General features: G+C 38.2%; 1 protein-coding gene across 1 annotated transcript; it reads left to right on the top strand.

Moving 5' to 3' along the window:
• Nucleotides 1–1,116: 1,116 nt before the first annotated feature.
• Nucleotides 1,117–4,650, top strand: LOC118784753 (40S ribosomal protein S18). Its single transcript, XM_036539156.1, has 6 exons — nt 1,117–1,144; nt 1,844–1,942; nt 2,123–2,209; nt 2,584–2,685; nt 3,224–3,315; nt 4,530–4,650. Exons 1-6 carry the CDS (start codon nt 1,142–1,144, stop codon nt 4,603–4,605), a joined length of 459 nt encoding a protein of 152 aa, XP_036395049.1. The 5' UTR covers nt 1,117–1,141; the 3' UTR covers nt 4,606–4,650.
• The last annotated feature ends 7,573 nt before the right edge of the window (nt 4,651–12,223 follow it).

Raw genomic sequence — 12,223 nt, 5'->3', positions numbered from 1 at the left:
CTGCACAAGGACAAAACTCTACTTCACTCTGCTGTCCCTGTGAACTCGTAATGGCTATTCATGTTTGCATCGGAAGACACCTTTCCTGCAAATAGGCAATTGGAAGTACATTGTTGGGGGGTTTGTAAGAGCTTAAGACACTATGAGAATACCTACTCAGCTATCTTGGATCCAGTTTTCCTCAGTGGCAACCGCTGGCCCGCAAAAGCAAGCTTCTGAAGACATCCTTTGTGTTGTCATTGTTGAAAATGATGTTTAATGGTGCTATGAATGGGTGCTGGAGGTTTCCAGAACACATCGACAGTATAAGAGATCTTCCTCTGTGCAGTTGGGGCTGCTCATTCTCATGTCCAAGGACGATGACAATCTTATATCTGGGAACTTGACAAATGACAAATGCAGTATATTTACTGACCATGTCTGAGGAGGACATGAGCAAAGTAATAATAATAATAATAATAATAATAATAATAATATGACTTAGAATTGTCACCTATGTTTGAATCTCCACATCATGAATGTATATGCCAACTTTGAAGAAAATATGTTATGATCAAAGTCTGTCCCATTTTAACGCAAAATGACATATATTTACACCCATGTTTACATTTACATAAACCCTTTGTTAAACTCTCACTAATAGATGCAGATATTATAATAGCATTTGTGTTCAGTTACATGCTCCAAACATCTGTAAAGTGGTGACACTGAGATTGCTTGGTATACCCAACAATTTCGCTCAATTGTAATTTGTCATAGATGACATTGACTTCATTGCCTCTTTGACAGCATTTTTATTGCACTCTGGAAAAAGCATACTATGAGCATACACTGTGAATCCTTTTGTGACATTACAATCTTGTTTTACCATTTCAACAGTCAGCAAGTGCAATCCCTCTAACTGTGCAAACATTAACAAATAATAGCAAGGATCCATAAGTATAACAGGATGCTTGTGCTCATAATCATGACTATTGTGATTAGTAGTAGTACGTAGCTGTAGTAGATGAATTCTGCACTGTGGCCACGATAGTGTTTCTAGAGGGACAAAATTCGGAAACGGGATTACTTCCTCTTAATGTTTTTCATATAGTCTCGCGAGATCTGCACACTTCCTTTTCGACCGGAACCTGATTCAAAGATGGTGAGTGAGAAACATCAAGCCATAGTATTGTAAAAAAAATCAGGTTTCATCGTCTCTAAGCAAGAATATGCAGCACAAGTACATCTGTGAAATTATCTAACAAACCATTTTCTCGGCAGTCAGTATAATATTAAATGAATCGGAGGTGTATCATATAAGAAAATGATAGCCAGCTTGAGAGGTAACTTCCCTGTGTCAGTGTCCCGCTTAGTTACCCAATAATGATAGCACTCTAGTCTGCTCTGAAACACACAGACTTGATTTACTGTGGTCTAAAAAACTGACCTGAATTATCCTCTTTAGTATTGTTGTATTACGGAATAAGTTTAGTTTGACCTTTTTTTTTTACCTGAGTTTGAACCTCGTAACGGTAGATAAAGTCAAACCCTTCACGCTAACTAATCAACCAGTTCAGGAGTTAAACCAACCAGCTCAGGAAGCCGGTGGTAGTCTGGTCAGTCGCTTGTTTTACCTAGCTAATTGACAAGGAAAATAATTACTTGTAGCTCAGTAATACCATTTTTAGAGTGTTAATGCCGAGCGAGCTTGCTGAGACAGTTTTCTAGTTACGCATGGTTGATGTTTGATGGTCGTTTGCTTGGTAGCGAGTTCGTGGCTGTGGCACATACACGTTTCTGTAGACAGTGAAAGCATTTGAAAATGACTAACCCTGCAAACTTCATGTATACCACTTTGCAGTCTCTGGTAATTCCTGAGAAGTTCCAGCACATCCTGCGTGTTCTGAACACGAACATCGACGGGAGGAGGAAGATCGCCTTCGCCATCACCGCCATCAAGGTGAGATGAGTCTTAACTATGGGGGAAATGCAGGGTTGGAAAAATTCAGATGAGGTGTGTGTGAAAATAAAAAAAAATGTAAGAAGATAAAGCTGGTTGAGCGGACATTTTGATATTTTGGTGTTGGAAAACATTGGCGGGTACGCCCAGTTCACATCTATGGTGCTCATTCATGTGCAGGGTGTTGGTAGACGATATGCCCATGTTGTCCTGAGGAAGGCTGATATCGACCTCAACAAGAGAGCTGGGGAGCTGACCGATGACGAGGTGAGAATAACCACCATTCATTAATGTTTTGTGCAGATTTAGCAATTTCAGTGATATCATGAGCCTCAGGTTCTTTACAAAAATACTATAAAGTGTGGTACCCACAGCTCTCTGCTTACCACTGACTTACACCAAAATTTTATATGTGAAATGTTTGTGCTTACTGTTCTTTGTGCTATGCGGTTAAATTTGTGTGCTGTTATCGTAGTTCCATATTTTGTGAATGCTGCAAGACACTGCTTGCCTATTATGAAAAGGTGTTCTTTTCTGTTCTGCTGGTACTTCTCACATAATCTCTCAGTTGGAATTTGATTAAGCGCTGTAATACTGGTGGCACTCGCGAACAAAGCAATGAGAGTTTCGTTTGTTCTCAGGTTGAGAGAGTGGTGACCATTATGCAGAATCCCCGGCAGTACAAAATCCCAGACTGGTTTCTGAACAGACAGAAAGACGTCAAGGATGGAAAATACAGCCAGGTATGTGAAAGTACTTAAAGTGCATTCTGAGCAAAAATATCCATCGCTTAAAAGATGACTGTTTCAGGTTCAGCTGCTCACATGTGTTCCACTGACTAATAATAAATGAAATTATTCGTCAGCTTCATTTGATTTAAACAATTCACAGTACGTGGTGTCTTTGCACTAAATTAAGTGTTGCTGTCACAAGTATACACTCTGAGGTACTTATACAGTGCTGGTCATTTGACTTTTTATTTTGATGAATAATTACTACAATTTGAATGTTCAAATCATTTTTTATTTGTGATATGCTGTGAAGAATGTAGTGATTTATGTAGAATGCAGTTCTTGTGTAGAGGTTCATATGAGGTATGTGCCTGCATGAATATGCAGATATGTGTAGCATGACTTGTCCCTTAATCATTCTTCCTGGGACAATACAACATCAGTCTGCTCCTATTTTTAAAACTGTTGCTGAAGGTGTTTTTGTAATTCAAAATGGACGGTGTGGCATATTCACTTGACACCATAGTGATTGTACTGCATTGCCCCCTAGGTTCTCGCCAACGGTCTTGACAACAAGCTGAGAGAAGATCTGGAGAGGCTGAAGAAGATCAGAGCCCACCGGGGTCTGAGGCACTTCTGGGGGTAAGATACTGCTCTCTGTTCATCATCTTACTGTGTTTCATGAACTGCCCCACAGATGGATGTGAGATTATACAGTGGAAGTTATATAGCGAAAGTAAAGGATGTATATTTTTATTCCCAGATTTCTTTGAGTGATTCAAGTAAGTCTGTGTTTAGCCTAGACTTTTGGCATTTAACACTTTGCTGTATTTATCAGTAAGTGAGAAAGTGAAGGTTTCAAGATTAGTGTGTTTGTGTTGAGGCTCTAATTGACTCCTGATAATTGCCTGTGCTTCTGACATGTGAGGCATTAAATACTGACCGGAATATGCTCATAAAGGAAAGTTAAGTCAGCAACATTAAATGTGACCTGTTGTGCATTGTGTAGAGTGCTGTGATTGGAGGGATCTAGCTGAATACTCTCCCTCAAAGTGAATCAAGCTGCTGAAATAAACAGTTTGCATTTTACATAAATATACAGGTGGTAGACAAAATATTGGAATCACCAAAGGAAAAAGCACTCCTTTTTTGAGCTAGCTAAATCACAATTAAGAATCTACATGTTTCCTATCAGTATCCGTAGTAATGACCAGTATGTTTCTGTGGTTTCTGCTGCTGTTACCAGTGGCACACCATGCCGCATAAATAGAACTGTTTGCATCGATACTCACATTCTTGTGGACAGCAAGCAATTTGACTAGAGACATACAAAAGGGTCCTACTACCAAATGTATTGATCAGGTTGAAATGTGTACAATTAATGGGTACTTTATGATCCATCTTTCTGTGAACAGTAGAATCAGTCCAGAAACATTAATTATGGAAGTCTGATTATTATATGTATGGAAGTCTGGTAGTCTGATTAATTTTGGTGGTGCTCGGAAAAATGCGTTGACGCTTTGAATTTGTTCATGTATTCAAGTGAGGCAGGTGTGAATTGACCCTTTGCATCTTGTGAGTTCAGTCTGCATCTTTCAGTTGTTTAGGAAAGTTTCAGGGATTGTTTGGTTACTTTTTCGTTTTTTTCATTGTGTAAGGAGGTAGTGTATTGATGCCGTTTCTTTTACGGACATCACTTTCTGACATGAAGGGGACGTTCCTCATTTTTACATTTTCACATTGGTTGTTGAACATCTACTAATTGGTGGGTTTTTTGAGTGCTTTTAAAATGTCTCTTAATGGCCCCAGTGATAATCTACACCCTAATGACTTAATTCTTTCTGTCTCCCTTTCAGTCTGCGTGTGCGTGGTCAGCACACGAAGACCACCGGCCGTCGTGGTCGCACTGTTGGTGTGTCCAAGAAGAAGTAAATGTCCTCTTTTACCCCACATCAATAAATGCCGCAGTTCACAAAATTCTGTGTCTTGGCTTCTCTTCTCAGTATTTCAAACGTGTAGTGTTGTCTTTAAACTACACCACACACTTCTGTAGCACTGAACAGAGAGCAGTGCAATTTAGAGATTTTGAACTTTTGCCTTGAACTGCCCAAGAATGTTGCATGATTGTTAATTGAATGATTAATTTGACCTTTTTAATGCATAAATTAGTCCTGCCACAAACAAGGAAATTGTGGCAATGTAATTGGTAATTTTGTTCCAACTTCAAAACCCAGCTGAGTCAGTTGGCATGTTGTTACTAAACTAATTTTGCAAGTACAAAGGCCACTTCCATACAATCCACTTCATTATTGTTTTTTTTTAACAATTGTTACAAGGGTTTTACACCCCACCCTCCATTTGAAATACTGAATCGATATAAAATCTGAATAATTAAACAGGCTGGTCTGTTGGGGATGGTGTATCTAATGTAGACTCATATGCTTTAGAAGAAAGAGAATGTGATGTGTTGAATTTCAGCAACGTGAAAATGGGGTTGGCACTTCAGTTTATGGGTTGAAATTGAAACTCAAGAACGTCCCCCTGGAAAGTGCAAGGTTTACAGCTTTATGTGAATCATGGGTTGGTTTTCTAATCAGTGGTGAAATGCAAATTCCCAGCTGCGCCTGTCACAAGCACACCACAATGGTCAAAATTATGGATAGTGCACCCCTCTAATGTAAACAAAATAGGCATAAAAAAATCTTTGTAACTACTTGGTTTTGAAATGTGAGATTATTGTGGAAAGATTCACAAATGTGTGCAAATGGCAGAGAGATATTATATCAAGTTAACTTTCTGGAACATTTAGATGAAGCCAAGAACAAGATGTTAAGCCATTCTGTCTGTAAACAAGAGATTTCTTGAGAGATTTTTAAGGTCTTGGATCAAGTCATTTCCTTTGATGGTAAAAGGTCTATGCATATGAATATATTTATTACAAATAATTCATTTAAATTATAATTGGAAGTGTAAAATGAAGTTGTTCTAATACTACTGCTGTGAAAATGATTTCAATTATTTTTTTATGACAACACTGAATAAATCGAACTTATGGGTACATAAATGTTGACAAACCAGAGTACTTAAATAATTTTTATTTATTGAAAAAGATGAAATTTTCAATCCCTTGAGAAATATGAAACAAAATATATTGCATTTGCACAAAAAACCCACCTTTCAATCATGTGAACAGTTAACACTGTTGGACGTGTATTTTATGTCCGTTACTAGCTGTATGTTAAAAAATGTGTCCACTTGAATGGCAGTTTGGAGACATACTGACCCTGAAAAAAAGCATGTTGATTCAGAAGTTGATGATGAATAGTTCACGTACCAGACATGAGTGAAAATTTGCTCACAGATCAATTTGCATCTGCGTGAATGTAACTGCATATTGAGGAAACTATTTGTATCAGTATATTGTGCTCTTGGCAGATTTTTGACTTTTTATATTACTAATAGTCCTTGTGTGTTACTATAGTAGTTTGTGTGTGTGTGGCATCTGTGTGTAGCATGTTGGTGTCTGTGTTAGTATGTTAGTGGGCATATGTGGGTGTCAGTGTGTATGTGTGTGTGATGGATTAGTCTCAGTGTGTGTCCAACAGTGATTAGCCTGTTGTGCATTGAGTCAGGCTATTAGCATTTTAATGCCCTTCACCCTTGATTTCTTTCTGCATATCTCTCAGTCACACTCTCCCTTTTCACTCGACCCATGTCTGTTTCCATCCTTGTCCTCTCATTTCTCTCTTTCTGTCTTACCTCTATCACTCTTTCCTGCCAACATCCCTATCAGTTTCACTCTTTCCTCAATTTCAGTTCATCTCCTCTCCTCCCCTCATCCTCCTTTTCTTCCCAAATCTCTCTCCATTAATCCCACTCTTTCAATGTCTTATCCTCTAATTCCCCTCACTCTCTTATTCTTTTCCTTGTTCTGGTCACTGCACCTTGCCAAACAACCCTCCCCCTCCCCAACACACATACACAATCACACACACAGCCTCATTCACTCATTTCCTTCTGGTTTTTTTTTTTTTTTTGGTCCTTCTCTTTTGATGTGAGGGAGAGTCAGGGGTGTGATGTCCATCCACAACTCCTGGATTGATATTTGTAGACACAAGAATTGCGTTTGGACAATCATCTCCAGACACCCAGGGACAGAGCGGAAGGACAGTTGAACAAACTGATCTGTATGGTGCTACCCAGAGCTTCATCAGTGACTCACTGACACATGTAAATACCCTCTAAACCACGCTGTTCCGGTGATGGGACTGGGATGAATGCATAACAAAAACAAAACCAATCCATTGATAAATCGATAAACATGGTACCCTTGCTGTTGGGATGACACAAAGTACTTAAAACTCAGTAAAAAAAAAATAAATAAAAAATGACATAGAAGTTAAGTACATATGAATAACAAATTAGGAATAGAAATAGAAGAATTCTATGACATGAATAGAAAATATTAGAGACTTTCTGTGTGACAGTTTCTGAAGTAATATTTTGTTAATTTTGTGTTTTCTTTGAAAAACATGCACATCGTGTCTGTAAAACAAAAACATTGTTAAATAACTTATGTACTGAAAACAAGATTTCACCATATTGGTAGTTGTTAACATGTTAGTTATTATAATAATTTATCATCAAGTGAAAATACATAATTATAAATTTACTGCCTAGCTTTGACCTACCAGCCTAGTCGACTGACCAACTTTAGCCAAAATTATAACTGATATTACTGCTATAAAGGAAACTGATCTGCAAATGTTCTAAGGTAATACTGATACTTAAAACATCTACCCACAAGTCTACTCTCCAGGAATGGAGGAAAAGGAGAGCAAAACTACAGTAAAAAAATTACAAGGCACCAGTCGAAAACTAAATTTTGTTGATTTTTTCAAATGTCTTGAAAGGAAAAAAAACTTTATACTGGTCATACTGAAGAAGCAGCTAATGGTACAACATGAGCTTCTGATATACTCTGCGGAAAAGGAATTTGACCTCAGCCCAGCAACTTAAAGAATGGTGCATCCAGGTCCAGTTAGCAGCTAAAGCAAACTGAAGTGCAAATGATTCTGCTTTCACCTCGACCTTTGTAACTGCAACTGTAACTTTCTCCTAGAAGCAGTATTGAGTCACTTTCTCTGACCTACGTGATCAGTAGGACTGCTCACAAACTCAGTAAGTTAGCTAAATATGGAAGCTATTTTCTTGAAGTTTTTGTAACTGTAGACCTACACATAACATAAGCATATGAATGTGTGCAATAAATATTGAGAAATAGTTGGAACTGGTTGGAACTGGTTTTTAAAACCAAAAAGAACCGCTGACTTCAGCTGACGTGAATTATTTATTATCCTTCTTGATGCCTGTAACTCCTTCTCCTAGTTCAGTCCATATTACCTGTGACTTACTTTTATAGTTCTTCATTAGGCTTTTTCCCAAATATGTGTGATGTGTGAATTCCTTTCTTTATTCTTGCCTGCAACTCTTGTCGTCTGCCTCCAAGTCCTCCACGTTCTCCTCTGTCCCCATCCTCAACCATCTCTGTCAGCTTCTCACTGTGTCTTTCGATTTCTCTCTCTCTCCCTCTATCCCCCTCATTTCATGCAGGACTGGGGTTACCTAAGAGACTGGGCTTCAATGGAGAAAATCTCTTTAGTTACAATAAACTGAGAGTAAGAGAGGGGACAGAGGGAGGGAACAGAGGAGGGGTGAAGAGAGAGAGAGAGAGAGAGAGGGAGAAAGAAAGATAAAGGTACAGATACAGGGTGGAGAGACTCAAAATCAGAAACTGAATAAATAGCTGTGCTTGTGTGACTTTACACTGATGGTCAGTTTGTTGCAGCGCCAGTCTAGGCACCTTGGTCTAAAGGATCAGCTGAGTTTTTAACGCAGTGTTTGGAGATCTTTGGGACATGTTTACAGTGTCTTCTACTTCACTGCACGCTTTTAACACAAGTCATCATTTCCCTTACTGCATGTGATGATAGGAGAAAGTAAATGTGAAAAGTTATTTCACTGCACTGGAAGTTCAGTGGAAAGGGTTTCTCAAAGATGCAAAAGTCCTTTCCCTGTGTGAATTCCAAGAACCAAACCAAGCTATTACAACCTCACAGTAAATCAGTTACTATAAAGGAAATGGATGTAGATATAGATAAGTTGACCAAAGTACCAAAAACATTACACTCACAACAACAGCATAAAGGAGTATCATCACATTCATAAACTGTTGGAATTATCCTTATATAATTAGATCCAGTTATAATATGTAATTATATTTTGTATTTCTCATACAAAATATAATTACATATTTTAAATGGATTGTCCTAGAGCCATACAGTCATCCATAATGTCAATATAATTTTTTATAAATAATTTTTCATTTCACATATATGTTACAGGCTTGTAAAAAAAGTATTAATGTCATTGGCTTGTTCAAGTTTATTACAAGCCTTGCAACAGAATGGATAATGGAAATCCCAGCAGATTGTCCATAGTTGAGTTCAATTAAGTTATTTCCAGAGCCTTGTCCATCTGTTACCGTGGCAGCAGTGACCACTGTGTTGCCATGGTGAGGTCCACACAAAAGGGCGTGGCGTGGGAAAGAGTCCATGGGTCAGGAGTGAGGGCTGAGGGGTCGGAGGTCACAGCCAGCTGGACAACAGACAAGAGAAGATGTGGGTGAGAAAAAGAGGGAGGGAGGTTAACAGAGGAGCTGACCGACCGGACACAACAGGACATTAACATTGAACTAAGGGAAGATAAATGCGGAACCCGACGGAGGCCCAGGGACCAACCATTTTTGGAGGAAACCTGCATTTCAGCTAAGGCCCACTGTTGTCTAATCATGCGTGCTGTTTGACACGCAATTGACTCTTCTGAATGCCCACACAAATGCAGCTATTGAAATCTGCGGTGGGCTATGTGTCCTTTATATTCATTCAAGGGATTAATCATTTGACTGGAATCTTATATTTTGGTTGCCTTTGAGAAAAGAAATTTCACACAATACATGGTAGACCAAGAGACTGAAGGAGCAGACACAGATGATTTTCACTACAAAATAGTCAAACAGAATGGGAATACTGACTGCTATTTCGCCTGCTCAGGGTCTGTCAGGCACTGCTATTGCTGAGAACCTGGAATTATTACATATTCAAGGGCTGGTGTACAATCGAGACTTTGACCAATCTCAGAATCACTGGTTTCAGACTGTTTACTGCCCCTACCCTTTGCAAGAAGCAAAATAAAGGAACAAAGTATATCAACCACAGCTTGCAATTTTTCTTAATTGTCTATAGCTCTCTGGTCAGAAAAACGTGGCCTAAGATACTGTTACGTAAAGGGTTATTACAATTTGAAGTAAAGAATGTTGCATATTACAGGGAGTAAGATAACATATTTCTCTGGAGGGGGATACCATTCTTTTTGCTTATGACTTCCAAACAAACATGCTTATTGGTTTGAAGGCCGACCAGAAAGATACAACCTAATCTCAGAGGCAACTCAGACTGAAACCTAAAGTGCAACTTTAGTGCAACAACGGCTTACAAGTAAGTAATACTATCTGTATTATGAATCTGAATCTATATATCTGAATTGTATGATGATAAAATCCTTTTACAAGTGAGAAAATTAAATGTGACTGCATAACTTTAGGAAATTATTGGATGTAATTGTGATAAAAATGGATCTAAATTAACCAGAGTGAATGTCAAATGTTTCTCTGTTCACCTTTTAATCTTGAATAAAAAGTCAGCGGACAAAACATGGAAAATGCCATCTCCAGCTTTTACTGAACATGGTTTATTATTGCTAGACTGACTTTGAATCAAACTGGTAGTGAGATTGTCAGGAAAATCTGACAACCAGGGATGTCTGACAGGGATGTTTATTTAAGGATGCTTTCTTAATTTCTTGAAAAGGGAGCCTATCCTTTTTTTTTGGACAAAAAGGTAAGTGTAACGTATGATTACTTAAACAGGACAGGGTGCAGACACGGATACAAAAGGCCTGCTTACCTTGAACTCCAGCTGGTCTGTCTTAAGGGTGGGGTCAGCAGTAAGAGAGGCGGCTGACTCAGGCAGGGCTGGGTGAAGTGTGGGGTGCCCCAGGGTCAGAGGGCGGGGGGTGGTGGGCGATCAAGGGGGCTACCCGACGGCCAGATGCTCAATATTCAAATGTTCAAATGACCAAACAGCAGGAATGGTATGAGACTGGCGTACCACTCTTTTAAAAAAAGGACACTAAAGGCTAGCTTTACGTTTTGGTTAGCTATTTAGGTATTTCTCTAAATCATTCTCTAAATCTTTTAGATCATGTGAAAATCATGTCGTAAAATTTATAAATAACCTGAGGTACACTGTGAGTCAGACCACTTAGAAGTGGGAGTTACACGTCAAGTGAAGTGAAGCAGTGAATCAGATTGAATAGACAGCTTGATAGATTTAGATATCTGAAACAATTCTGTGACTGATTAAACCCCTGATTTTCATAGGACATATTTATATGATAAACTCAGAGTGCATTTTTACTAAGCACCATAAGATATTTTGCATCGCAAAACTCTCCAGATTTGGGAGGGACTCATTTTATATATGTATGTGTGTTTTTATCTGCTTTACGTTTTGATAAAAAAAATCAGAGCTACTCACTTTGTGACTTTAATGAATAATAGACTGTTATGACATGGACATTTGAAACACTGTATACTGAGACATCCTTTCATGCCTAAAACCTGTCACATATATTTCATAGACAGCAGTATTTCCATATGAAGCTATTGCATGAGAATGTTATCTTTACTTTGCTGTGTTCTTTTTGGACAAAAATACATGATTCCACTTGAAACTTCTTCCCATTGTTTTCATCATTTGGTGCCCTTGAATTTTGTTCATTGAATTATATAACAATAAATGACTATGAAGCACCAATCATCCAGCATGAAGCAACCATCATCCAGCATCCATTGAATCCATCACTTTTTTATCAATTATTCAAAATCTCTATTGGTCCCCACTCAGGGCCACCCTTTAGTTCTTGACATTTCTTGACTTACATACACAAGCATGGTGATTTACCAAAAGTAATATTTATTTGTTGTAGTTGCATAATGGTAGGGACATTTGACCATCCCTATTCAAAATAGGTATTAACAAACATGGGAAATTTACTTATTTAAAAACATCTAATAAAAAGTTGCATGCCTACTAGATCTTCATTGGGTATCTCTTTTTAAGAAAATATTCCATCTGTGCTATCATCAAGCAATTATGATACCTGGAATTATTTCTCAACTAATTCCCAATTTTAAAAGATGATTCATGTTTTTTCTCAAACACAATAAAGGAAAGTACAGTGTGTCTTTGGTGGCTCCCATTTTTTATTGAAATACTGTGAGAAATGTTTTCTTCATGATTTTTTTTACAGTGTACAATGCAAACTAGTTTTCTGTTCTTCTAGAGAAAAAAAATACACTCTGATTATCTCAAGGATTTCCATCTGAGACTCTCAATCTGGGTCCAGACATCCAGTTCAACCAGGAGAG

Source organism: Megalops cyprinoides, chromosome 10 (genome assembly GCF_013368585.1).
Source record: "Megalops cyprinoides isolate fMegCyp1 chromosome 10, fMegCyp1.pri, whole genome shotgun sequence".
Classification (NCBI taxonomy): Eukaryota; Metazoa; Chordata; class Actinopteri; order Elopiformes; family Megalopidae; genus Megalops; species Megalops cyprinoides.
The sequence above is the reverse complement of the archived record's forward strand: the minus strand, read 5'-3'. Positions and strand labels throughout refer to the sequence as shown.

What these genes read in the sequence shown, in the direction of transcription:
- LOC118784753 (XM_036539156.1), top strand. An exon ending in GGGAGCTGACCGATGACGAG is followed by an intron (nt 2,210 to 2,583) that starts GTGAGAATAACC and finishes GTTTGTTCTCAG; the next exon opens with GTTGAGAGAGTGGTGACCAT. An exon ending in AGGATGGAAAATACAGCCAG is followed by an intron (nt 2,686 to 3,223) that starts GTATGTGAAAGT and finishes ATTGCCCCCTAG; the next exon opens with GTTCTCGCCAACGGTCTTGA.